The 24,322-nt window shown below is 41.0% G+C and overlaps 1 protein-coding gene across 1 annotated transcript in view; it reads left to right on the top strand.

The window, feature by feature from the left end:
• The window catches only part of CCDC178 (coiled-coil domain containing 178), a 173,908-nt gene that overhangs the window by 147,300 nt on the left and 2,286 nt on the right, over positions 1-24,322 (top strand). The window contains exon 19 of the mRNA XM_048507311.1: positions 14,723-14,857. Coding sequence (XP_048363268.1) covers positions 14,723-14,857 — 135 coding nt within the window. The remainder of the gene's footprint in view (positions 1-14,722; positions 14,858-24,322) is intronic.

Below are 24,322 nucleotides of genomic sequence, written 5' to 3'. Positions count from 1 at the left end.
AGATTCAGTCTGTAAGAATTCATTAAAGGAAGGAAATGTATTCATCTGACTATATTGTATATGCTCCTGTTTTGTTGATGGTTTACAGAAAAGAGAGAACGATGGTTGGCTATTGTGGATTTTCTGGGTATGTGCCATTGTCTGGTAGTTTTAGTTCCTAACATTTTGCCTGCATCTATGGCAGGGCAAATCACAGAGGCATTTCAAACTAAGATGTGTTCCTCTCCATGGCACAGTGTGGAGTTTGCCACTAAATATGCCAGTCATAGATGTAGGTGAAACACTACAAGCTAAAACTTCTAGACTACAACCACACAGCCTGAAAAAAACCCAACAACCAGTTGATTCTGGTCATGAAAGCTTTCAAAAATACAAATAAATATTGTTCATCATCATGTCTTAGTGCAGTCCCACATAAAACTATGCAGGCACAGGCCAGCCACAGAGAAATGAATAGAAGGCTTCCAGGAGCTTCAGATTTACAGCATTCCCCACCTCCCACCTGGAACCAAGAGCTGATTTCCCACCGAAATAGTTACATGATGGAGGCAGGGAAAGCTCTCCTCCCTTCATTCTCTCTTTGCTGCAGTAGAAAGACCTTCAACTGAAAATTTCATCTTACCTCAGAGTGTTCTTTTTCCCTTCCTTTCACCTTTGTCATCAAGATGGCACCATTCAAGAAGTGCGTATGGAATGAAGATGGCTCAAAATGATGAACTTGGTGAATATTTTGCCACCTTTTTACTCCAAAGGCCAGACATGAAGCAGGCTTCAAGGCTGAAGGCCACAATATGGGAAAAATATCTCTTTTCTGTGGATACCTCCACTGAAAAATCTTTAAGGATGACTTGTAAGCCTTCAGTTCTTAAGTCCCTATGACTCTGTCTGGATTGACTCCTGACTTGGTTGTGGTGGCCAAACAGGCAACTTCTGAACCTGTGGTTAAAAAGGCCCAAAAGAAGGGTAAGAATACCTCTCAATCTAAGCCATTGTCTCCTTGATCCCAAGGCTCATTACTGGTGCATTTACAGTCTGATTCCCTAGTTCATCAACCACAGGTTTCTTCTCAGCATCAATCACCATCATCTCCTCAACACTAAGACTCATCACTGACATGTCCTAATCTCAGTGGCATAGCGCCAACGGGGCGGGGGTGCATGACACCCCGGGCGGAGCCGCAGTGGAGGCGTGGCCCGGCTGTGGTGGGGGCACTTGCCCCAGGCGCAGTTTCCCCTTGCTCTACCCCTGCCTAATCTGATTCTGTAGTTCATCAACCAGATGACTCTTCTCAACATCAGTTACCATTGTCTACTCAGTGCCAAGACTCTACTGTTTGAGTCGACCATCCCCTCAATGTCATCCATCAAATTCTCTTCCTAGGCTGTTTGTTTGTTTGTTTGTTTGTTTGTTTGTTTGTTTGTTTGTTTGTTTGTTTGTTTGTTTGTTTGTTTGTTTGTTTGTTTGTTTGTTTGTTTGTTTGTTTGTTTGTTTGTTTGTTTGTTTGTTTGTTTGTTTGTTTTAAGGGCTCCAAGAAGGGTCAAGTTACTTCTTCACAAGTCATTTCTAGCTGGATTGTTTCTCCAGTTAGATTAGTATATTGTATGCTAAGGAGGACTGTTCAAGTTAAGGTTCATTCTGGGCTCAGGCTCAGGCCTCTTCAGCCGCTTTCCTTGCCAGGATTGATCTCCAGGACATCTGTAAGGTGGCAATCTGGTCTGCCCCATCCATGTAACTTGGACATTACTCTGTTGATGTGGATCTAGGAGAAATGTAGCTGTTAGGGAGGTAGTTTTGTTGACAAGCCCATTGCCACCTCCATGGTAAGTGAGCTTGCTACTCTCCTATGCAAGACTGCACTGAAGACATGAGGATGAAAATAAAGTTGCAGTTACCTATAACTGTTGTTTATCAAATGCTTTCTGTGCAGGCATCCCTCCCTCATTCTCCTGCTGTAGGCTGCCATTTGCCTCATTGGTGCGCTTCCATGGCAGCAAAGGGAGAATTGAGAGAGGAGCACTATTTCTGCCTCTGTTTTATGACTGTCTGGTCAGGAAACCAGCCCACTCTTAGTTCTGAATGAGGGGGGAACCCCCCAAGTGCTCTTAAGCTTCTGGAAGCCTTCTAGTCAGTTCTCCGTGGCCAGCCTATGGTTGCACAGCCCCATGCGTGCCTGCACAGAAGACACTCAATGAACAAGTTGCAGGTGAGTACAACTTTGTTTTTTATTATAAAATACAAATATAGTCACAGTTGGGTGCTGTGTGGTTTCCGGGCTGTAGTAGCTTGGTGTTCCTAGCATTCTTTTCCTGATGTTTAGCACCATCTGTGGTACAGCATCTTCAGAGGATCCCTCTGAAGATGCCAGCCACAGATGCAGGCGAAACGTCAGGAGAGAATGCTGCTAGAACACGGCCATACAGCCCGGAAACCACACAGCACCCAAGTGATTCCGGCCGTGAAAGCCTTCGACAATACATAGTCACAGTTGTTTTTTAACTTTTAGATTACAGTAATTTCAATCATTGTATCTATCTGCTTGAAATTATATATATATTGTCTTTAAATATCAGTCAGCTTCTTGTTAAATTTAACGTTGTTAATATAATTGTAATATTTGAGTAGACAGTGTCTCGTGTGTTTTGGTATGATTTTAATAATGTCAAGTACCATATTTCCTCAGCTAATTACTACAATATCTTATTGATTTTCAACATCCTGCTTCATTTCTAGTATATTTTGATTTTGTAAATGGTACATCTCGCTAAAATTAGATACCAAAGTGAATTAAATTGTAATTTCTCTGCTATTGTGAGATGTTTATCAGTTTGATTTTGGATGTACTTGTACCTAACAATAGGAATAGATTAAACAGATGATTGCTTTCCAGTACAGACTAATTAGCTGACCGTGATAAAGAAATCTGGTGAATTTTCTTTGGAGGATTGAAAATAAATGAAATTATATTTGTCACCAAATTAACTTTTATGACACTCATGCATTTTGTTTTTTGTTCTGTTTAACCCAGAGGCAAGGAATAGGATCCTGACAAAAAAATTCAGATTTTTCATTAACATATTTTTTTTATTTGCCATGTGATACATGTTCTCCCATTGACTTTGTCCTCCTCTTAAAAATGTATTGTATATTTGTCTGTTAATTCCTAAGAATTGGGGGGCGGGGTTTCAGCAGTCACCTGAATTGCTTTTAGGACTAACAGAAACAGCTATGAACATCATAATTGTCTCAATTAATTTTTTCAAGTTAACCTGGGGAGTTTTCTATTCTCTTTTGTCCCCTGTTGGTGCCACCCATTTATTCTCTTAAGAACTCAGATGTCTTAAAATGATTCAATGAATGAAGAATATAAGTATCTCACCTTAACTGTTGATAAAATATTATTTACATAGAATTGATATTACATTATTTACATAGAACTGTGAGAAATGAAGATATTTCAGGGAAGAAGAAGAGTTGAATTTATATCTCCCCTTTCTCTCCTGTAAGGAGACTCAAAGGGGCTTACAAACTCCTTTCCCTTCCCCCCTCACAACAAACACCCTGTGAGGTAGTTAGGACTGAGAGAACTCCGAAGAACTGTGACTAGCCCAAGGTCATGCAGCTGGCATGTGTTGGAGTGCACAGGCTAATCTGAATTCCCCGGTTAAGCCTCCACAGCTCAAGCAGCAGAGAGGGGAATCAAACTCGGTTCCTTCAGATTAGAGTAAACCTGCTCTTAACCACTACGCCACTGCTGCTCCACTGCTACACCACTGCTATACAAACATATTTCAGCTATGCCTGATGCCAGCCAATTAACCACTCCAATAATTATTAGCTGTCTGCTTATCATTGTCAATATTTGACAGCAATATTTGTGGTCAATAGAATGCCCTTCTGTTAAAATGTCATTATGACATTGTTATTATAATCTACTTGTAGTGACCTACCACCCCACACCCACAAACAGCAATGCACACTCTTTTTTCTTCATAAATAAATATATAATGTCCCAACTAATGCTTGGTCCCTTAATTCTTCCCCATATGGTAGCTGCCCCCATGAATATAAATCCCCCCCAAACCTTTTATCTCCTTTTGATAATGAGTATGAGATTATAAAGCAAAGTGGATGCCTTACATGGTCCTAAGGAAAGCAGGGTGGTACTCCAATGTTTCTTCAAACAAAGTAAGATTTTGTTTATAAGTGATAGGTAATTTCAAGGTTTCAAGCAAAATATTTACAAAAAAATCAAACTGAAGCAACAAATGCTTTGAAGACTTCACTCAACACAATTTTACTCTGACACTTTCTGACAGCTTCTCTCTCACAGGTCGAATCCCCACTACCGTCTTAGTCAGGTTTCAGAACACAAACTAACCAGGTTTGAGGGACGACCTCCCCAATTCGAGATCCCACTACCGTCTTAGCCAGGTTTCAGAACACAAACGACCATTAATTTGTGTTCTGAAACCTGGCTAAGAACGACAGTGGGATTCACGGCTGTCGTCCTCAAACCTAATTGAACAATGTTCTAGCTCCCTGACTAAGACGGTGGGATTCACCTGATCTCTCAGACTCTCTGTCTTCATTTTGTCTAACAGTTTGTTGAGGCTCTGGCTTTCCCTGTATACCCTCTGACACACTGACTAATTCTCTCAACACTGGGTCTTTTCACTCAGAAGCCCTAACATCATTCTGCCATCCTCACACAGGACTTTAACTCTCTCTGACTAGCAGTGGCGATGCGTCAATGGGTTGGAGGAGGTGCCCCAGGCAGAGCCGTGGTGGGGGTGTGGAAGAGGTGTTCCGGGGCAGGCGGCACCATGGCAGAGGTGCAGGGCATGTGCGTTCCCCAGGCACAGTCTCCCCTCGCTCCGCCCCTGCTGACTAGAGTTTTGACACTCCCAGTCCTTTCACTCTGAAATCCTGTCACCTTCTGCCCTCTCTGACTCTCTGACACCTTCTGCTAGTCCAGCACAGCTTTCCCGCATGCACAATCTAGAATCAATCAATCATGTTGTTTTCTCATCCCCCTCTCACCCCTTCTCTCTTCAACTCTCTCTCTCTCTCTCTCTCTCTCTCTCTCTCACACACACACACACACACACACACACACACACACACACACACAAAGGGGAGTAGGTGGGAGAAGTGGTGACAAGGATTTGTATTATTTATAACCACCTGTTGTATTTATTGGCATTGGGTTTTATTGTTTTTAATTTTTTTTTGCTATTTTAATGCTTACGGCTGTATATTTTTATGTTGTGACCCGCCCTGAGCCCTGCAGGGATAGGACGGGATACAAATTTGATAAAATAAATAAATTATGCTACTCTTAGTCTAAGACAGGGGTCCCCAAACTTTTTAAACAGGGGGCCAGTTCACTGTCCCTCAGACTGTTGGAGGGCCGGACTAAAAAAAACTATGAACAAATTCCTATTCACAAATGATTGTAAAATGTTTGATTTCACCTTTCAGCCTTTCTGTCATGGTCTGTTTTTAGAACAGTGACCAAAGTATGTCAAGTACAGGGTGGGCTCCAAATATTGTTGGGGAGGCTGTGGAATACCTTCTCCTGTAAAAAAAAAAAAAAAGCAGAACTTTCCCAATGAAGCATGCCATCTAACCTATGATTAGGTATCTTCCTGGGTCCTTCCTCCCTAGCAACCAGCAAGCGATTCACCAGCCTGGCTGATGCCAATGGGAGTGAGGCAGAACAGAAAGCCTGAGAGCAACACATGGAGTAGCCGAGAGGGAAGGGCGGAGCAGGAGTTGCCATGTGTAAGGTTTCCAACTCTGGGTCAGAAAATTCATGGAGATTTGGGGGTGCCATCATGTAATTGCAATCAAACATCCCAGGGACGTACCATCCTCCACACAACCCAATGGTGGGCTAAAATCGAAGCCAAACTCAATGAGCTGGGTATTTCCTTAGAGGACCTGCTGATGCTAACAGAGCAGGAGGTCTATGTTTCAACAGATGCTAGAGGAAGCCAATAAAACCTGTTCCCCGATCTCTCTGGGAATACCGGTGGATAGGTTAATTGCAGCCCGGTACCTCTACCTCCTGGTTGAGGCCCGGTGGCGCAGAGCAATCACCTTAGCTAGGTGTAATGCTTTGCCCTCTTCCTTTAGCCAGGGACGTCATCTTGGTATTCCACACAAAGGAAGGAAATGCCCCTGTGGCATGGGTTCTGTGGAAACAGTATCTCATATGCTGTTGAATTGTTCCCTTTATGAGAAAGATAGGAAGAAGCATATAATCCCCTCCCTGTACGGAAGTGAAGGCATAACAGATGATCAGAAGGTTATATATCTTTTAAATAGCCACAACCTTGATCTGTTGGAAGCGGTGGCTAAATTTTTAAACGGTGTTATTTCAATGCGCTTGAAATTGTAAAACTTGTTTTAAATTTGTGATGTATATGCGGTTCATATGCCATTAAAGGTATTCGAAATCTAATTGCAATCAACAGCCGTTGGGGCCGGTTCCTCCTCTCCCTCGAGCCCCCACTGCACATGAATGGAGCCATCGCCGCCATGCCTGGCGGGCCGGATAAATGCCTTCAGGGGGCCACATTTGGCCCCCGGGCCGTAGTTTGGGGACCCCTGGTCTAAGAGCAGTTTTATGAAGCTCATTTAAGGTGTTCAATGTTTAATGCTGTTTTTATGCTTTGGTTGGGTTTTTAATGCTAGGGTTTGAACACTTTATTAATCTCTTTTATAACTTTGTTACGATTTTTTCCAGTGCTTGAGCAGATTCTCTAGAGAGGCTGCAAAGAACTTTTCTAAATTGTGAAGTTAAGATGTGTATGTGAATGATGAGTTCAATCAGTAATTCCTAATTTAGCAGGAAAAAGGAGATCAAGAGCAAAGTTTCTTTATTAGCCTGCTTGGCCCATTTGCTGTTTATCATTTACTTCGGCAGCAGGTTGTCTGAAGGACCAAGGTGCAACAAGGCCCTTTCCTGGGCTTCTAAGCTATTTAATATTTCTTTTTTTACCTATCTTTTGAAAAAGAAAGGCATATGATATACAGTGAATGGGCAGAAGGAATTCTGCTGATCCACATCTGTTGAGCAACCTCCTCCTGAAAAGACTGAGTAAGGATTACACATAGGGAAGCCTATGCAGTTCAAGTGTGCAGTTGTAGACTCTGTTCACATGGAATCCTGGAAGAGATAAGATGGTGCAGGTTTATGGGCATATCATTTTTAGCTGTGAAATTTATAATATATTCATTTCTATTTTTCATAACATTTTTAAAATTTATTATCAGTTTTAGGAAGGGGTTTCTACTGTCCTTCAAAAAGCATTTTTCAATGCCGTTTTCTGCTTTTTCTGAACAGTGCTGTATCATACAAGGCCAATATTTTTTATTGATGGTGTTATTGGGAAGAAAGGCAGGGTATAAATGAAGTAAATAAATTCAAGAAATTAAATGGACTGGCAAGTACTTGATATTCAGTTTTTACTGTAAAGTTTGAAGAAACAATGCTAAAATTAGAGGTGCCTACCATTTGTTACTTTGGTGATCACTCGTCAGCTTCTGTTCTATTTGTCTTGCCACTGTCTGACTTGAACAGCTGCCAAACAGCTCTGCAGCTGTGCAGTGGCTTGGGTTGTGGTGTTTCAGTCCTGATTTGCAGCTGCTTTTGTATTAGTGCAGCAAGCGAAATAACATCAATAACATGGACTTATCTGAATGCCAAACAGCAAAACATATTAAACACACAGTGTTTATTATAAATACTGACTGATTCACTGGTTTATAAATACTGGCTGATTCAAATACTCTTTATTTAAACGATTGGCTGCCAAGCAACCTGTAGTGATAACAGGTCTGGTGGGGGAACCACATTAGGACTCCCATTGGGCTGTGTGAAAATGTGCATGCATGAAATGTTGCTGACTGTAGTGCACTTTAATAGGCAGCAAATAATTCACTGAACTGCAAGCAGGGAAAGGAAGGATGGACAAGTGTGTGAACAGGAGAGCAAGACTGAGCAGAAAGAGGGAGTGGGCAAACAGAACAAAACCTGAGGGTAAAAGGCATACAAAAAAGCATACAAAAAAATAAAATCGGCAAACTGAAATTCAGTCCCTTCTTAGATATTTTTATGCAGCGCTCAACAGTATATAAATAATTCTAATTTGACTAAAAGGTAATCAATACAATTCAATAAATAACAACTTACTAATGTTCAAAAAGTTAAAACTAAAAGAAAATGAGTATGTTGAAAAAATGTAGTGTTTGTAAATTACAAATTCTGTAATTTTAGTGTTGTGATATTTAAAAAGCACACTCTAATTGATTCAAAGTATCAGTTTCACAGAAGTTTCTTTCATATTGAATAAGTAGCCTAAGATTGGTTGCAAGAATTGGGTAGATACTGGTAAGGAAGACAATTCATATTGGTTGTTACCTTCTATTTACAAGCATGTTAGGAGTCACCATTATGTTTAATGACTGCCAAAACTGGAGAATATTAAGTCATATAATGAGAAACTAAATTTCTAGCTCTGAAAATACTTCATCTTTTGTCATGATTTAGTATCACCACTTTTCTCAAAGCATTTGAATCTGGACTAAGGTTGAGAGAACTGAAATCCTACTTTTTGTATCTACTTTCATTAGGCTTGTAGTCATTCGTAAAGTATATACACATTGTTGACAAAAGAGCTTTATTTAAATAAGCTATAAAATCTTTAACAACAATCCTTAGTGGAACAGATCTGACAATAAAGAAACATCTTTTTATCTAGGCACTTGGACTACTTGAATAGAATTAAAAGATTAATATTAGCTAGATTTTACTCCTAATTCTTCCATTCTTGCATTGCCAAAACCTGTAGATTTGTTTTGACATTGTTTGAGCTATAACAATGAATGGGACTGATACGGCTTATATCGTTTACTTAGTATGCAACATCACATTGCATTATTAAATTAATATGGCACATATTGGATTGTCTGATATGTTTAATTATAATTTGGAATAGAACAGGCAGATTTAGAAAATGCACATTTTCTGCAGTCTCTGGTTTAACCCCATAAGCCTGATCCCCAACCGAAACCAGGTTTAAGTACATGTAACAGCATTTGCTCATATTAATCCCTCACTTCCTTTCTCTCTCTCCTGTTCACATTGTAAACTTCTTGGAAATAGGAAATAAGACGCTCTCTTTGTATTCCAGTTAGTGAAAGACCCCTAACATATAGACATTGGGTAAGAGCTAATATAACCCCTAGAGTCCCTAAGGTTCATCTTTAAAGTCTAAAGTAATTCTAATAAACTCAAAATATAAATTCAATTTATTAAACTACAACAGAAAGCATTTGTGAAAACGTTCTCAAATATATTAACACTGGTTCGCTAATCAGAGTCCTCTTCTCAGTCCCTTGCAGACAGTTCTGTGTGTTTTTCCTGAGACCAAGTCTGAAGCAGAATCCCAAAAACTCCTTGCCATAGCAGGAAGTCTTCCTGGAATGACACTAGATAAATCTCCCAGCTTGGTAGTTACCCTAGGAGCAGATCCCCTTTTCTCCTGGCAAGACAAGTTGGGGCAGCTGTGTACCAGGGTGCTTCAGTACAGCTCTTCAGGAGTTCAGCTGTGGCAAGTCCTGTTCCTTCCTCTCTCCAATCACTGCTGCTCTGAAAGATTGCTCAGCTATTCCCAGGTACTGCAGATCTAATGGAAAATATCAGTGGTGTATTTAGGGGGGACAGAGGGGGCTGATGTCCCAGCTGCACTTCAATGTGTCACATGGGGGTGCACGTTCTGCCACCCCGTTATTCCTTCTCCCAGGAGCAAGGAACGGCATTGAGCAGCCTGCCATGCTGGAACTGCCTCCTACTTTTGTGCTGTCAAGCAACTTGGAGGGTTTCCCTATTGTTTTCTCCCCCGGGAATTGGCCTTGCCAGCTGCCGCTGCCTCTGCTGGCCACCTACCTCTTCCCCAAGCCCTGCTTAACAGAGCAAGACAGTGCTTCCAGAAGAAAGGAAATGAGTGGGTGTTTCAAATTCTTTAACTGAGATACATTGAATCAACAGTCTTTCAAAATCTGCAGGGTGGACAGTTTGGCATCTTCCGAGGATCTGGTGGAAGTAAAGCAAGTGGAGTATATATACCTATGAATTACCCAGGGTGGGAGAAAGAATGATTTGCAATTGTTAAAAGTGTTGAAGGTGTAGTTTGTAAGCGTCATTTGCATGTGTTAAGTGGAATTCCCCCATTTTAGCATTTGTATGTAACACTGAAGTTGCAAAATCAATCAGTAAGGGCATTTTGCATAGCAGTTTGCGTGTGCATTTAAGTACTTATGTACAATTGATTTTTTTGCTGCCTGCAAAGAGATATCCTAAGTGTGGGTGGTATTCATTAACCATTGTTTTGTTTCTAGCGTTTTTAAGTACCGGTAGCCAAATTTTGTTCATTTTCGTGGTTTCCTCCTTTTTGTTGAAATTGTCCATGTGCTTGTGGATTTCAATGGCTTCTCTGTGTAGTCTGGTGTAGTGGCTGTCAGAGTGGTTCAGAATTTCTGTGTTTTCAAATAACATTCTGTGTCCAGCTTGGTTAACAACATTGTGGCGATCCTCCTCCCCCTCCTGCGGGTGGGGCTGACAAGCCGTCCCACCGTCCCTATCCGACGGGTTGGTCTCCTCGTCTGAATCCCCGGTCTTTGGGGTTTGTAGTGTTGTCAGCCGCTTGAGCCACAGGATGCTCACCAGGGGGGGCCAACAGGAGGGTAAAAGCCCTCCCCCCTACTCTACCCGAGTCGCGCCCAGCCGTAGTTGTGGTCCCCCAGCCCTCTCCCTGGGAAAGGTGCCGGGGCTCCCCTGACGGCTGGCGCTCTGACTATGAGCGCCTTCGTGGCTTTGCTCCCCTTCCATTGCCCCTCTTCACTCCCTGCCTCCTTCGCTTCTCCTGGTCCCGTCCTGTCTCCCTTCTCCGTTGTCTCTCTTCCCTCTTTCACTTTCCTCTCTTCCACACCTCTCCCTCATTGCTCCTTCGCCTCCCCTTCCTCCCCTCCTTTCTTCCTCGTCCTCCGCTCCGACCTCCCAGCCTCCCAGCTTCCGCAACCCCCTCCCGCGACCTGTTGCGAACAGCCTCCTCGCCCGCCCGCCTGACCCTGCCTTATAAGCCCTCGACCAGGCTCCTGGGGCGTTCCCTGCTCCTGCCTCGGCCGATGGGTCGATCGGCGGCAGCTGCGCCCCGCCTCCGCACTCGACTGATGGGCCGATCGGCGTCAGCTGCGCCCGCTCCCCGCCGCCTCCTCGTCCCCGGCCGGGGCTTCCCCGACGGGGCTGATCTTCCTCGGGGGTGGGCCTGCCTCCGGCCGCGGCCACGGCCTCGCCGCCAGCTGCAGCTGTCGGCCCGAGGCCGGCCCCGCCCCCGCACCATTGAGTCCGGGGCGAGCCGATGCGGCGACCCCCGGACAAACATGTTCTGCTACTGCTGGTTTTTCCAGCACGCATGTTATTAACCAAGCTGGAACACAGCCATACAAACCAGAAAACCCATAACATTCTAGTGATTCCGGCCATGAAAGCCTTCGACAATACATTAAAATCATAACATTATTTTGCTAACTGAAGATTTTCTATCAGGTGGGGATTCATATTTTTCCTCGGGATTATTTTTGAAGCATACTCGGGATTATTTTTGAAGCATACATGATAGTAAAATAAAGCAACTCAACAATGAAATGTTGATTATATCTAAATGTTGAGTGCTCCAAAGCATTATAGAAATGCTGTTATTCAGTATTACACTTGTTTTCATGTTATTAATCATTTGTTCAAATTAAAAAACTGAGTTGTTATCAGTATAGCAGTAAAATGCAGAAACAAGATATAAGATCCACTGGTATAACTTCCTCATCTGCCCCCTCCCTTTACAGCTCAAAATGTCCACAATGATACTCTTGGGAACAAAAAAAATTTCCAGGAATAGCAGGGGGTGGAACAGATGTCTGCAAGACGGCAACATGGTCATTGGAAGAAACATTTGTACAGCGCTATGCATTGGACCTGCGGGCAAGAGTAGGTGCTGCAGTTGGGAAGGCTGTTTTACATTCAATTTTTCAGTGAAGTTTTTGTTGCTTTTGTGAACTCTGCCCATCTTCCTCTGTGTGTAGCTTGGGAAAATCCCAATGTGGGCCGGCACAGAAGCCACGAAAATGAAAACGTACCTATAACTGCTGCCCATTGAGTGGTCTTCTGTGCAGGCACACATTCCCTCCCTCCTACCCCAGTTGAGTTATCACTGTGGACATACATAGTGGTGGCTCAAATGGAACTGGTGGGAGAGCATTTTGCCATAATGGCAGGAGCACCCTCTGGAGATGAAGAGCTTGAGATATTTCCATTGCTGGCTCTGTGCATGTGCAGTCCCAATATGTGTCTGCACAGAAGACCACTCAGTGAACAGCAGTAACAGCAGTTACAGATATGTGTAACCCTGCTCATCCCACACAAGTCCTTTAAGATTCTCCAGGATGCAAGTGGGTATAGCTCAGTGGCCAGCACCACACAACTGAGCCATGGTTTTCCCAGTAAGGGTTTCTGGTGTGGGGAGACAGAAAGATGGCAGCAGAGAACATTAAGTTCGATGCAGGGTGGATAGGAGAGAAGTAAGCAGGAAAAAGGGAGAAGCTATGGGGACTTTCAGAGAAGGGAAAGAAGTAATAGTGAGGAAAGGGAAATTAGATGCTCCTGCAAGCAGGTTTCTGCTTTTCTATCCTCAATGCAAGGAATGCATTTTGAAAATTAGATTTGGACAGGGTACAAAGTATTGGCAACTGAAATATGGTTTCTTTATCTGACAAAAAGTAATTTTATTAATGTTTTATGTGTGGCTTGAATTCAGCAAACTGGAAGACTTGTGAAGATTTCTGCCATTGCTTCAGTCTAGTAGACAGAATGCTTAGAAAGATCATGCACTGACAATAGTGACTAACATTTTATTGGAATTATTCTGGCATGAATGTTGCTTTTAAACTATTTAAGATTAATCGAGAGAGAGGGCACTTAGAAATACAAGGGGGGTTGCTTACCAACCCCTTTTCCCTATGCTCTGCCTGGCTGTTTACCCATCCCTCTCCCTGTCACCTTGCCCGTGCCACTACATCCCCCTATCAATCTACCCACCACCACATGCTGCAGCTGTGGCAGATAGTGGTTTGGTAGAAGAGGTAGAGTCCCCTGCCTGGCAGAAGCTCCCACTTCTTGCCCATCTCTTGAGCTGCTGCCTCAGCAATAAAAGGAGGGAGCAGTGGTGGCTTACACTTTGTCTCTAGTACTGCAGCTTCAGCAGCAGGCATGGGAGGAGGAGGAGATTCCTATTTCTTCCCCTCCCACCAACAGCAATGATTAGAACACAGTTGTTTGTACAAACACAGATGACTGCTCACTGTTTAATTATTTTTGTAACCAATCCCATGTTTGGAGGGGAAGAAATCTCAGTTCTCTCAATATGGCCTCAATCCACAAATGTACATATTTGTAGCCATCTTGCTAATTAGATTTATTGATTTGTCATGTTCAGAATTATCAATGGTATCTGCTGCTAATTTCTTACCAGTGTTGTGCTCAGGATTCAAAAGGCTATATTAGACAAGACCACTGAAATTTTGAGGGGGGAAGTATCTTTGAACTTTTGGCATCTCCTCAGTCCCAAAAATAGCTTAGTGTTTGACATGGGCTTTTGGGAGAAAAGTTCAGATTTCACCTGACCATGTGCATTTAACTTATCTCTTACATATCATTTTTTTTTAAATTACACATTTTTCCTGCAGACTTTCTTAAAATGTGAACAGCAGATTTTATGTGTGTGGAATTTTAAGTTGGAATTTCTAAAAATAATGGTGATGCCAAAACAACTTGTCAAAAATATGGTAGGAATACCTGTCAAGTTTTGAAAACATTTTAAACTAATTTTTTTCATAGCCAGAAATATTTGTAAGGAGGAAGACTTTAACATCTGAAATGTCCTTTGTGAAATAAAATTTCCACACATTTGTGTAGACTTGCTGGTGTCTAGATATATAGATACCGTACTGTCACTTTTAGCTGCTGCTTTAACTGCAATTTAGTACAGTGAGATGCTTTCATGTCACATGGTTATAGCTAGGTAGATTAATAGGGAGTTCTATCTGGAAATTTCTTTCCTGTTATTGTTCTCCCTCAGCCGTTGATGGTGAAGTTAATTCTCTTTAGTTTTGTCATGCTCTGAAGCACATATTGCCAAGCTATGATAAGCTTTACAAGGAAAAATGAGCCACAATGTCCATCAAAGTCTTAAACTTGCATTTTAAACTTTGGCCTGACCTGATGTGCCATTCAAAATGCTTCAAAAGATTATTTTTTAAAGAAAGGTTCAATATGTCCTGAGGCTATCGGTTTTGAGTTAAACTGGGTGAAGTAGAAATATTTTACTCATCAGCTTTGCAGTCACAGAGTTTGCCTCAGCTAGAACAAAACTGCTGAGGCATTTAGAGAAAATTAACCCCCCATCCTAGCAGCCAGATGTGACTGGTTTCTGATGAATGCACATGAGTGGGCTGAAAAATCAAGAGACTGTGAAATTCCTGTCAGGTCCGTACAGTGCAGAATGGGCTATTGACTGCTTTCTATATTTCCCTCCATCATTCTTCTTGAACACTGCCATTAATTTCCTCTCCCACTCTGACTTATTTTTCCCCTTTCCTCTTTTAGTTCTCTCGGCTGCAAAGCAAGATACACAAGGAACTGGTGGAGTACTTCAAACTGCGAGTCCTCTATAGCCAAACCGGGCTGGCGAAGTTCCAGCGAGTCTCTCATGAGAATGTTCAGAAAATATTAGCTGTGCAGGTAGGTGATTGCAGGGAAGTAGGAAAGATCATTCTGATCTAGATTGAAAAGCAAATGATGGGTGGTGTGATGAAGCATTAAAACCATATCCCATCAGAGTTTTGTAAATTTTTAACCTCTTTAATAAACTGGAATTGCATGAAGGATGAATCCAGTAGGTTAGCACATGAACCGCAGAAAGATATTTTTAAGGGGGAAAAAAATCCAATTTATTCTCAGAAACCTTCAACATATTATTAATTCATTTATTTAAAATAATTGGAACACAGAGATTGTTGTTAAAATCATTTATAATATTACAAGGCATTCCTTACTTCAGTCACTGTTGCCATTCTGAAGAACATTGTTGGGCTTTCACATCTGATTTCTTTAGCATAGATTTTGTCACTTTTAGGTAGCTTCTAAATGAACATTGGTAAGAAATAACATTTGTTGAAAATATTTAGTGAAGACTGGTACATACCCACTGGGCAGTGGTGTAGAATAATCTCTGTGCTGATTTTTTAGGTAAGTATGGCTTCATTCAGATGACACAAGTTGTCATTAAATGGCAGTCAGACACAAAACAGCTTCCATGCTTTCCTTGCTCCTCACACCTCTCACAGGCAGAGTTTGATTGAAAATGTCCCAGTTTGATCAAGCTTGAATACAGATGCCACCCTCCTGAATAATATAATGAAGGATCTCAATCCTAGCTTGTGGGTGAAAACAAACTCCCAAGTTGCTTTGGTGTCAGTGACCATGTATGTATGCAGTTCTTAAGTCAGTCTGGATGCTTCATAGTGGTTTATCCCATTGCACTTTGTTTGAATGGGAAGTGTCCACAAAGTGTCCACAACTGAGCCAATCCAGCATTTGGCTCGCCCCCACTGCTTTGTTCAAGGAATGCTCTTGTATGGGCAGGAAAAGCTGGGAGGGGCAAGAAAGGGGAAACACATGTTAATTCCCTTTGCTTTCCCTGAAAAGTTGCACATTGAGAGCTTTCAGAAAGTTCCAGAGAGGGGGAAGCATGTATGTAGCCAAGAATCCAACCTGAAGGGAATGTAAACTCAATGTAATGGGACCACAAGTGCATGAAACCCTGTGTCTGAGTATCACATTAGATTGGAGCTTGATGAGACCAAAAAGTTTCAGTCAGGTTTCACACACGAAAAGAGGTAGGAGGAATAAGCAGGGCCACAAGTTTTTTCGGGCCTATTATCTGTTTTATTAACTGACTACCTCACTAGCTGATATCTTGCTTGGTCCAAAGCATCTCTGAAAGTTAAAGAAAGTAGTCCAACTCAGCTATAGCTGTTCAGCCTGTAATGGTAGATATGAAGAAGAAATTAGCAGTCTCTACTGACTGTCAGTGTTTGGCTCAATCCATTTACATCTTTTGGATTTCTCAGTATTAGTTGCTTTCCCCCTTCACACATTAGTGTCATTGTGCAAGTTCCAGGTGTTGTTGTGAAGTTAGTTCTGTAAGCGCCATGATGTTAAAAAAATATATAATGTGGGAAGGATTTATAATTGTGCCTGCCTGTGATTCAAGTATGATCAGGATCTAAGATCAGCACAGCATGCCAACTCAGCAGTACTTGTAGCTTTTGTGTATGTATGAGAGGATTTATACTAGCAATGCACTTCTTTCATTTATCTGATATATTTGCATTAACTGTAGGCTCTCTGTGATGTTTCCCAACTGCGTGCCATATCCTTTCATTATCCCTCCTTTCAGAAGATGCAGTTCATAATTTTGTTCTCTCTTTGCCTTGTTATATGTAGAAGAAGCAAATAATGTCAGCAGCCCACTCCTCTGGGATTAAAATAAACTATCACTGAGGGAAGAGGGATGAAAATGTTGCTGGTTTATCGTTCTTAAGGTTACAGCTCCAGATCACAGTTGCAGTCTAGCAACCCCATGCTAGACCAGCTCATCTAGAGTTAGTACCCTCTTTACCCTTGTAAAATAGAACCAGTATTTAACTGTCTTTTGAACAGCCTTTTCATTTACAATTTCCTTTTTACTTGTCTAGGAATTATAAATTTAACTACTTTTTTTCTCTATCATTCTCACATGGTGGATAGGTGTTCTCAAGGTGGATTATTTTAAAAACCCATATATTTAAGTGGTTGTGCAAATTAGTTATAAGTAGGTATCGCTTTGTAACCTGCTAATTTTATTTTAGCAGGCATGTGGTGTATGGTATCAAGTGAACACTGGAATCAGTTATTTATTAGTTTATTATTTCTGTTTATAATTAGTTTCCATTATTTATAGTAAGATTGAAGATATGATTAGCTTTTCTATTTTACTTCTTTTATCAATTTAAATTTAAATTCTAACAGAAACAACATTATCACCTGTTGGTAAAATTTGACAGTAATCCTTTGGGAGAATGACTTTTACTTAAGATTTCACTTCACTCAATCATTCTGATTAGTCCCAGTAGTAGTCAAATCCACTTGGATCCATTTTGGTGCAGTTTCTGGACAGAGTCTGTTGTTACCCAGCTTTCACAGGTTGTGAACTTATTTCTAAGGAATCTCCACCAGCTGCTAAGAGTATAACAGCACACAACTATTTGAAAGTAGCAATGGGGAAAATAACTCGGCTTGACAATGCAGAGGCAGGCTGGGTAGGGATCTTTTTAGACTATGTATATCAGAAACGGCTTGAAACGTATCTGCAGAGAATCTACAAAAGACCAAATTGCAGTTTAAATATTTTTATATAAATTTTGGTTGCAAAGAATCACACAGTAAGAAGTCAAGGCACATACACACAGTTCCTAGGATATAAACAGGGAGGAGAAGATACGTGGGAGTTGGGGAAGCAGGGGACTTATACGTTATCTAAATCTGCAGAGAAGTTCTGGAAGAAGGCAGGGATTCCTATGCCAGCATGGAGGGTGGGGGCCAGCAGCAGCTGGAGCTAGCCTGGAGGGCTTGAACCAGCATTGAGAGCCAGCATTGAGAACTTGAACCAGCAGCAGGAGCTGGCTAGCTAGCCAGCTAGCACTAGAGTAAAGAACCAGCATTAAGAACGTGGAACTTTGGGTGCACTGTATTTTTATACCCCTGTGAGTAGTTTGGGGCGGGACAGGTAAGTTTAAGTTTCATTTTCCTAAATTCTCTGGAATTTCCCATGCTGGGCTTGCTGGGCTGAGCTAATTAGCAGCTCTATCTATCATTCTAAACCCCGGGACAATAGGGCCAATTGCTTTGTTAAGCTAAATGAGGAGAAGCGTTGTAAGGCTTCATGCAGATTAACTCTGTAGAGACACTGCCCAGGTTATTCAGATTTGGCTGAGACATTTGATTAGGACAGGGTGAGTGGTTTAGGGGAGTCATAACAATGGGTGGAGGAAATGCCAAGAAGCAACCATCTGTTGGGGATGGTTCCCCAATCAACCCCAGTGATTCCGGCCGTGAAAGCCTTCGACAATACATTGAACCATCTGTTGCTGACATGGTTTCTAGAAGAGATAGTGAAATGCAGCATCTGATACCAAGGTGGCTTTCCATATTCTTTTGTCTTACAGCATTTTAGCAAGGTGTGGTAATCAAGCATGCCCTTAAACAAAATGAGACCTCCAGGTTATGCTGGAGTAACTCATCCCCTTGATTAGCTTTTGTGAAGTAAACCTTTGACCTTTGGCTTGCTGCCAAGTGGACATGCTGCTACCTACACAGAGAAGTGTATGAACTGGCTTCTGCCAATATGATTTTTGAAGAAAATATTATTGCAATAATATGTGGGGGGTGATCAGGGCCGTAACACTGTGGAGGATTCAAAATTGATCTTATTTGGAGCTATTACAAACTATGCTGTCTACTAGTGATGTCATCCACACCTAGAGACACCTGAACTGGAACAAGATATTTCAGCCCTGAATACTGCAGGGTGCAACTCAGTTTAGGAATACACAGATCTGGGCTGAGGGGTGGGATTGACTTTTGCATTTAGGACACAGCTGCCAGAAGCCCTAGATGTTTATTTACTTATTACTTCATTTATATCCCACCTTTCTCCCCAATGGAAGAAATGCAGTGCACTAGATATATGTACCCTCTGCATACACAGGAATTCTGCTTTTTCATTATGCTTAAAATCTTATGCATTTAGCAGCATCTGAAACCTCCAAGCAGACCATGGTATGTCTAAGTTCCTTCGGCTGTGATCCTTGTCCTCATGAATAGTTTTGTGGATGTAACAGTGGCTTGGGTGCTGCACACAATCAGAACTGTGCTGATTGCAGTCTCTTTAGTGACATAAATACATCAAATTTCATCTGAAATTATGGACTAATTTTGGTAATATGATGGCAATTGGTGGGGTTATTACATGAAGTTAAAAGAATGGGACTAGCAGATGAAGCGAGTATTCTGAAGCATTTGCAGTTTATGGAGATTATAGCTGTTTCTGATTTCCAGTAGTATGCACCTTTACCATGATATAGACCAGTGGTTTCCAACCTGGGGCACATTACCCCAGGGGTTCACCAACAAATTATGTAATGGTTTTGCTAATATGGTGGGAGGGTACAATTTGAGGGAAATGGGTTGCCAAGCAGTATGCAAATGAAAAAAGTGTTAGGAACCACTGCGGCACTTTCCGCAAGGGCCATGTGAGCAGGGGTGCACCAGCATAGTCTATGCCGGTGCATCCCCCAGGGCCATTCACATGAATATTCCCGCTGGCCCGGCAGCCGGTGGTGCACCCTCCACACGGGCCGCACAGCTCCCGATGCCCTTTTACCTCCTTCTGGCTCCCGTTGCTTTGTGGACGCCAGAGAACATGTCTCTGTGGCCAAAGTGACGCCTGGGATCAGAGGCCAGGAGGCATGTCCCATGGCCTCCACAGAGCGACCAAAGCTGGCAGGAGGTAAAAGGGGACCGGGAGAGGCACAGGGAAGACGCCGTCTTCCACACTATGCCGTTTGCTCAACACCGGATGGAAGCCCATGTTTTCAAAAAGACTTGCTCAATGAGCGAGTCAAGAAAACGTAATTGTGGGGGGGAACACCACCACCACTGCACTGCAGCAGCTGCAGCTGCAGCTGTGCAATCTTCTTCCCCTCAACAGTGTTTTTACTGGCCCCATGCTGGTCTAAATGGCCTGTGCGGAACGGGCCATATGTAGACAAACAAGTCTGTCTGTTTCATTCAACTTCTTCTCAGTTAAAACTCCCATTAAACTTTATGAAATTTAGTACATTGTAAAACACTATAAATGGTGCTACTGACCTGTGGGATCCCTTTGGTATCTCTATATACTAAATCAGTATCATTCCTTTGACAAGACGTTACTTTGTACAATGTGTATTGCCTTTTAAACGTGTCATCCACCTGAAGTCCTCTAACAGTGCTTCTTCTGTTCTATTATGGGAAACGGATACTACATCATGGAACCTGCCTTTCCCATAACATGTTTATTTACACTTCTGTGGCCCAATCTTCTTTTCCTTATGTGTCTTTCTGCCACCAGATCTGCCATTGGAGAGAACATACTGAGGTGTTGCTCCTTTCCTTACATCTCTGGGTCTGTCCTTAACCTAACAGCTTTCTTACTATTGCTACTTCCTATCAGGATCAAAGTAACCTGGTCTCAGCAGTCAGTTATTTCCCTAGACCACCGTACTGTTAACTTCACACTCCAGTTCCCATTTCTCTCTATTTATAGACTACATTCTACCCTTTTATTCCTCAAGTGACCCACATCCACCATTAGTAGCTCTACCTAGGTTAGTGCCAACCCAGCATGCCAGAGGCCTAAGTTTTCAATCATGTTGGTCCAAAGGGGTCTCAAATGTACCATATATGCAAAGTATTTCTTATAGCCTCTCAGATGGGAACTGGGAAGATCTCAAACAGATGATGAAATGTTTTCCTCCTTGAAATCCACATGCATTATTATGAATATCCATGCATCTTTACAATTATGTTGTTAGTTATATGTTCCCATGGCACAGTTCTAATGCAGATTAAGCATAGGTGGCAGCATGATGTTCAAGCTTTTTCATAAATTAAATGCTAGCATTTAGGCTTGCATTTTATACTGTATTGGGAAGGTTTGGATGAAACTTCTTTTACAATAATTGAAAATGTTGCTTTAAAAGAGATGTCACCTCATATATTTTACCCTATATTTTGGAGCTATCAGACTGAAAATCATATTTAGATCACAACATCTGTGAAACATTTTTATCTTTTCCATACATTGTCATTAATTTTGTGAAGCTACTTAAAACAGATAATATTTTATATTTTTCTTTAAAATATATTGCTGACCAAGCAAATAGGCATATTATATTTGGGTGCTGTGTGAAAGCCTTCGACAATACATTAGGCATATTATATATTGTCAAATGGTGTTCATGCTTGGTTTTTAAGCATATTTTGAAATACTTAGTCTAATAAAAAGAGTATCCATTTGAAATAATTAAAATGACCAAGAATTAACATTAGAACAGTGTTACCCAGGGATTTGTAATTCTAACATTGCTATCATTCTGGGGCACCTAACTTTGAATAACTTGAGACCTTTCTCTTTTAACATGCATCATGCGTTAAAAATACCGAGAGTCATTTTTGGCAGCTACCTTCCTTTTGTTACTACCTGAATTAATTATGGCATCTTAAAGCATCTCTAGTAAACATGTTGTTCTATCATACATTATAAACATAGCTACTGAGCTCTTAAGCATGGCTGGAAAGCAGATTAACTTATTTCAAAGCATTGGTTTTAAAATGTAGACATTTAATTTAATTATCTTTCCCCAGAAGTATATAAAAATGAGAAGTCTCATTCTGCTCATAAGACAATGCAGAAGAGCATTTTTGCCACAAACTCACTAATTTTAGCCATAATCACTAGCAGTGTTTTTGTTTTACAGACTAGTATGATTTGGCAAAAGGATAAAATTGCTTTTAAAGTACAAAAATAATTATGAACCACTTCAAACATAATGTCTGTGTTTTATTTCTCATCAGAATTCATTAGTGTGTAACATCAATAATTTAGCCCATCATTTGCCAACACTGACTTGGCTCAGTAGTTCAATCATGTAACCCTGTAAACTCACTTTCCATTAAAATGAATGTTGCTGACAAAGGATAACTAAAGAGATACTTCATTTATTAGCTAAAGAGATCATTCATTTATCAACATTTTTAAATTAGGAGTTTGGGACCACAGACACTTAGCTGGATAAAACATTTGAGGGACTCTTTACAACAGGCCAAAAGATGTATGTGGAATGCCATCACGTTATTGAAAATGACAAATGTCTTTTTATATGTATAACATGGTTCATGGCATACTTTTCCAGAGGCTTGCACGGCTACTTGCAAACAGTCAAATGACCTACCTGGATGACAGGTTGGGTGTCTTGAGAAAATGACCATGGCACTACTACATCTTGACTAAGAACTGATTTCCCATAACCATTTTGCTGTAAAAGAATGTGTATTACAATCAGCCCAGATGTGTTAAACCTGTCATCTGAGTGGCTTACTGTGAGTTTGGTTTGATTAGCCAATCTTTAATGACCTGGTTCACATTTCAGAGGTATTCAGATCGTTTTGTTTATGTGTTTAGTACCACCAAGTCACTTCTGTCTCTTGGTGAACCTATGAATCAGCACTTGCAAAAGATTCACTTCAGCCTAGACTCCACCAGGTAGCTGAAGGAATCCAACTTTTTTTCTTAGAGAAAACAACTAAATGAAAACACATTAACATTACTTTGTGAAATAGAGTATCACAAAGGTCCCTAAATAGCCTTTAGTCCTCATCCAGTTAATCAATACTTTTTGAGCTGGCCAGGTGAGGGAAAGTCTTTTACAAGGGTATCCAAGGTGGACTTTTGGATTAATAGTAATTACGTCGTGCAGACTACCAACACTAGTACCTAAAAGAGAAAGGCAACCTGAAAGAGGAGCAGTGGAATAGAAATTTAACAAAATAAATAATAATAATAAAACACATATTTGTGTGTAATGCAAATTTTCATTGAGCACCTGTAACTTGGTTTGAGGAGGATCTATGAAAAAGCAAAAAGGAAGTATGATAATTTTCCAATCCTATGTCTTATGGATTGGAAAACAAGGTTCCTCTGACAGAAAGAAGAAGAGCAACTGAAAGGTTTTAGTAGGGCTGTTCAACTTATTTATTTTAAATATTGCTATCTCACAGGGCTTCAGGTAGTGCATAAATTATTCATCAGTATCCATATTAGCAGTTTGATTATTTGTTTTTTTTTAAATCTCAGTTACAATAACATGCCACTTACCTCAGAAAACCAATCAAAGCAAATGTGAAGCAGAAATGGTTTGAATTGCCTTCCTCTACAGTTTTCTTTGGGGGCCGCCCTTCCAAGTACTAAGTCTACTTAGCTTCCAAGGTCTGACAAGATCAACCTATATTATGCCACCTTCTTTCCTAAAAAGTAAGATATAAAAAACTGAATAAAATAAGCAATAACCTTCGGGGATTGGGTGGTCCACAAATCCAAATAATAAATAAATAAAATAAATAAATGGAAGTCAATGTGCTTAGAAGCTATAACTTTGTTTAGGATTGCACTACTGCCCATCCTAATGAGATAATTATCCAGCTTTACCCTAGCCCGTGTTGACAATAATGTTTAAAACTATATCTAAAGTTTTCTCTGCTGCTTTAAACTTGCTGTTTTATAGTGTGCTTATTAGTTTTTAAACTCTGTGTCTCATTCAGTATTTCAGTCTTTGAACTGGAAAAAGTGACACATACATTTTACAAATAATAAATTACTATTCACCTTTACCATTGATACTACAGTTTGCCAACTCACCTTTGTCTGTGGGCAGATGAAGTTGCTATCATAGTTTTGAACTTAGCCTGAGGTATGCTTCACTTAGCAACCTTTTCCATGCATCTGGAGCATAATGTATGCTACTGTGAGCTCAATGGAGGTATAACAATATAGTTATGTCATAGACAGATGTGCTGCGATACAATTGCAGTGATATGATTTTAGCAATTAGTCAATATAACCTCATAATGTTTTCCAGTCACCCTTCTGCAACTCTAGTCTATATGAGCATAATGCTGAAAATGTTCTAACATGTAAATTGTAAAGACATTCAGCTACCTTTCAAATAAGTAGTATTCCATGTTCAGCTCACTTAAATTATGGAAATATGTATCCCTAACAGATTAGGCATTTAGCTTGGGATCAAGCTCTATAGAAGGGGAAGTGATAATAAAGGGCAATCTCAGGAAAAGGAGAAGACAGCAATAGTTTGAGAGGTCTTTGTTAGTTCAAAATCTAATACATTCCATTGAGTAGACCTGAGTGAGATTCTCAGTAGACCTGCTGAGATCAGAATCCTACACAGTTCTATTCAATGGGACTTGCTCCCAGGAAACTACTAAGAAAAGAACCATCAAACATCCAATGAGATCTAGAACCTTCTAAATTTTCCTTGATATGCAAAT

The sequence above is a fragment of the Sphaerodactylus townsendi genome, linkage group LG09 (genome assembly GCF_021028975.2).
Source record: "Sphaerodactylus townsendi isolate TG3544 linkage group LG09, MPM_Stown_v2.3, whole genome shotgun sequence".
Lineage (NCBI taxonomy): Eukaryota > Metazoa > Chordata > Lepidosauria > Squamata > Sphaerodactylidae > Sphaerodactylus > Sphaerodactylus townsendi.
Note: the sequence above shows the minus strand (reverse complement) of the source record. Positions and strands in the feature narration are given on the sequence as shown.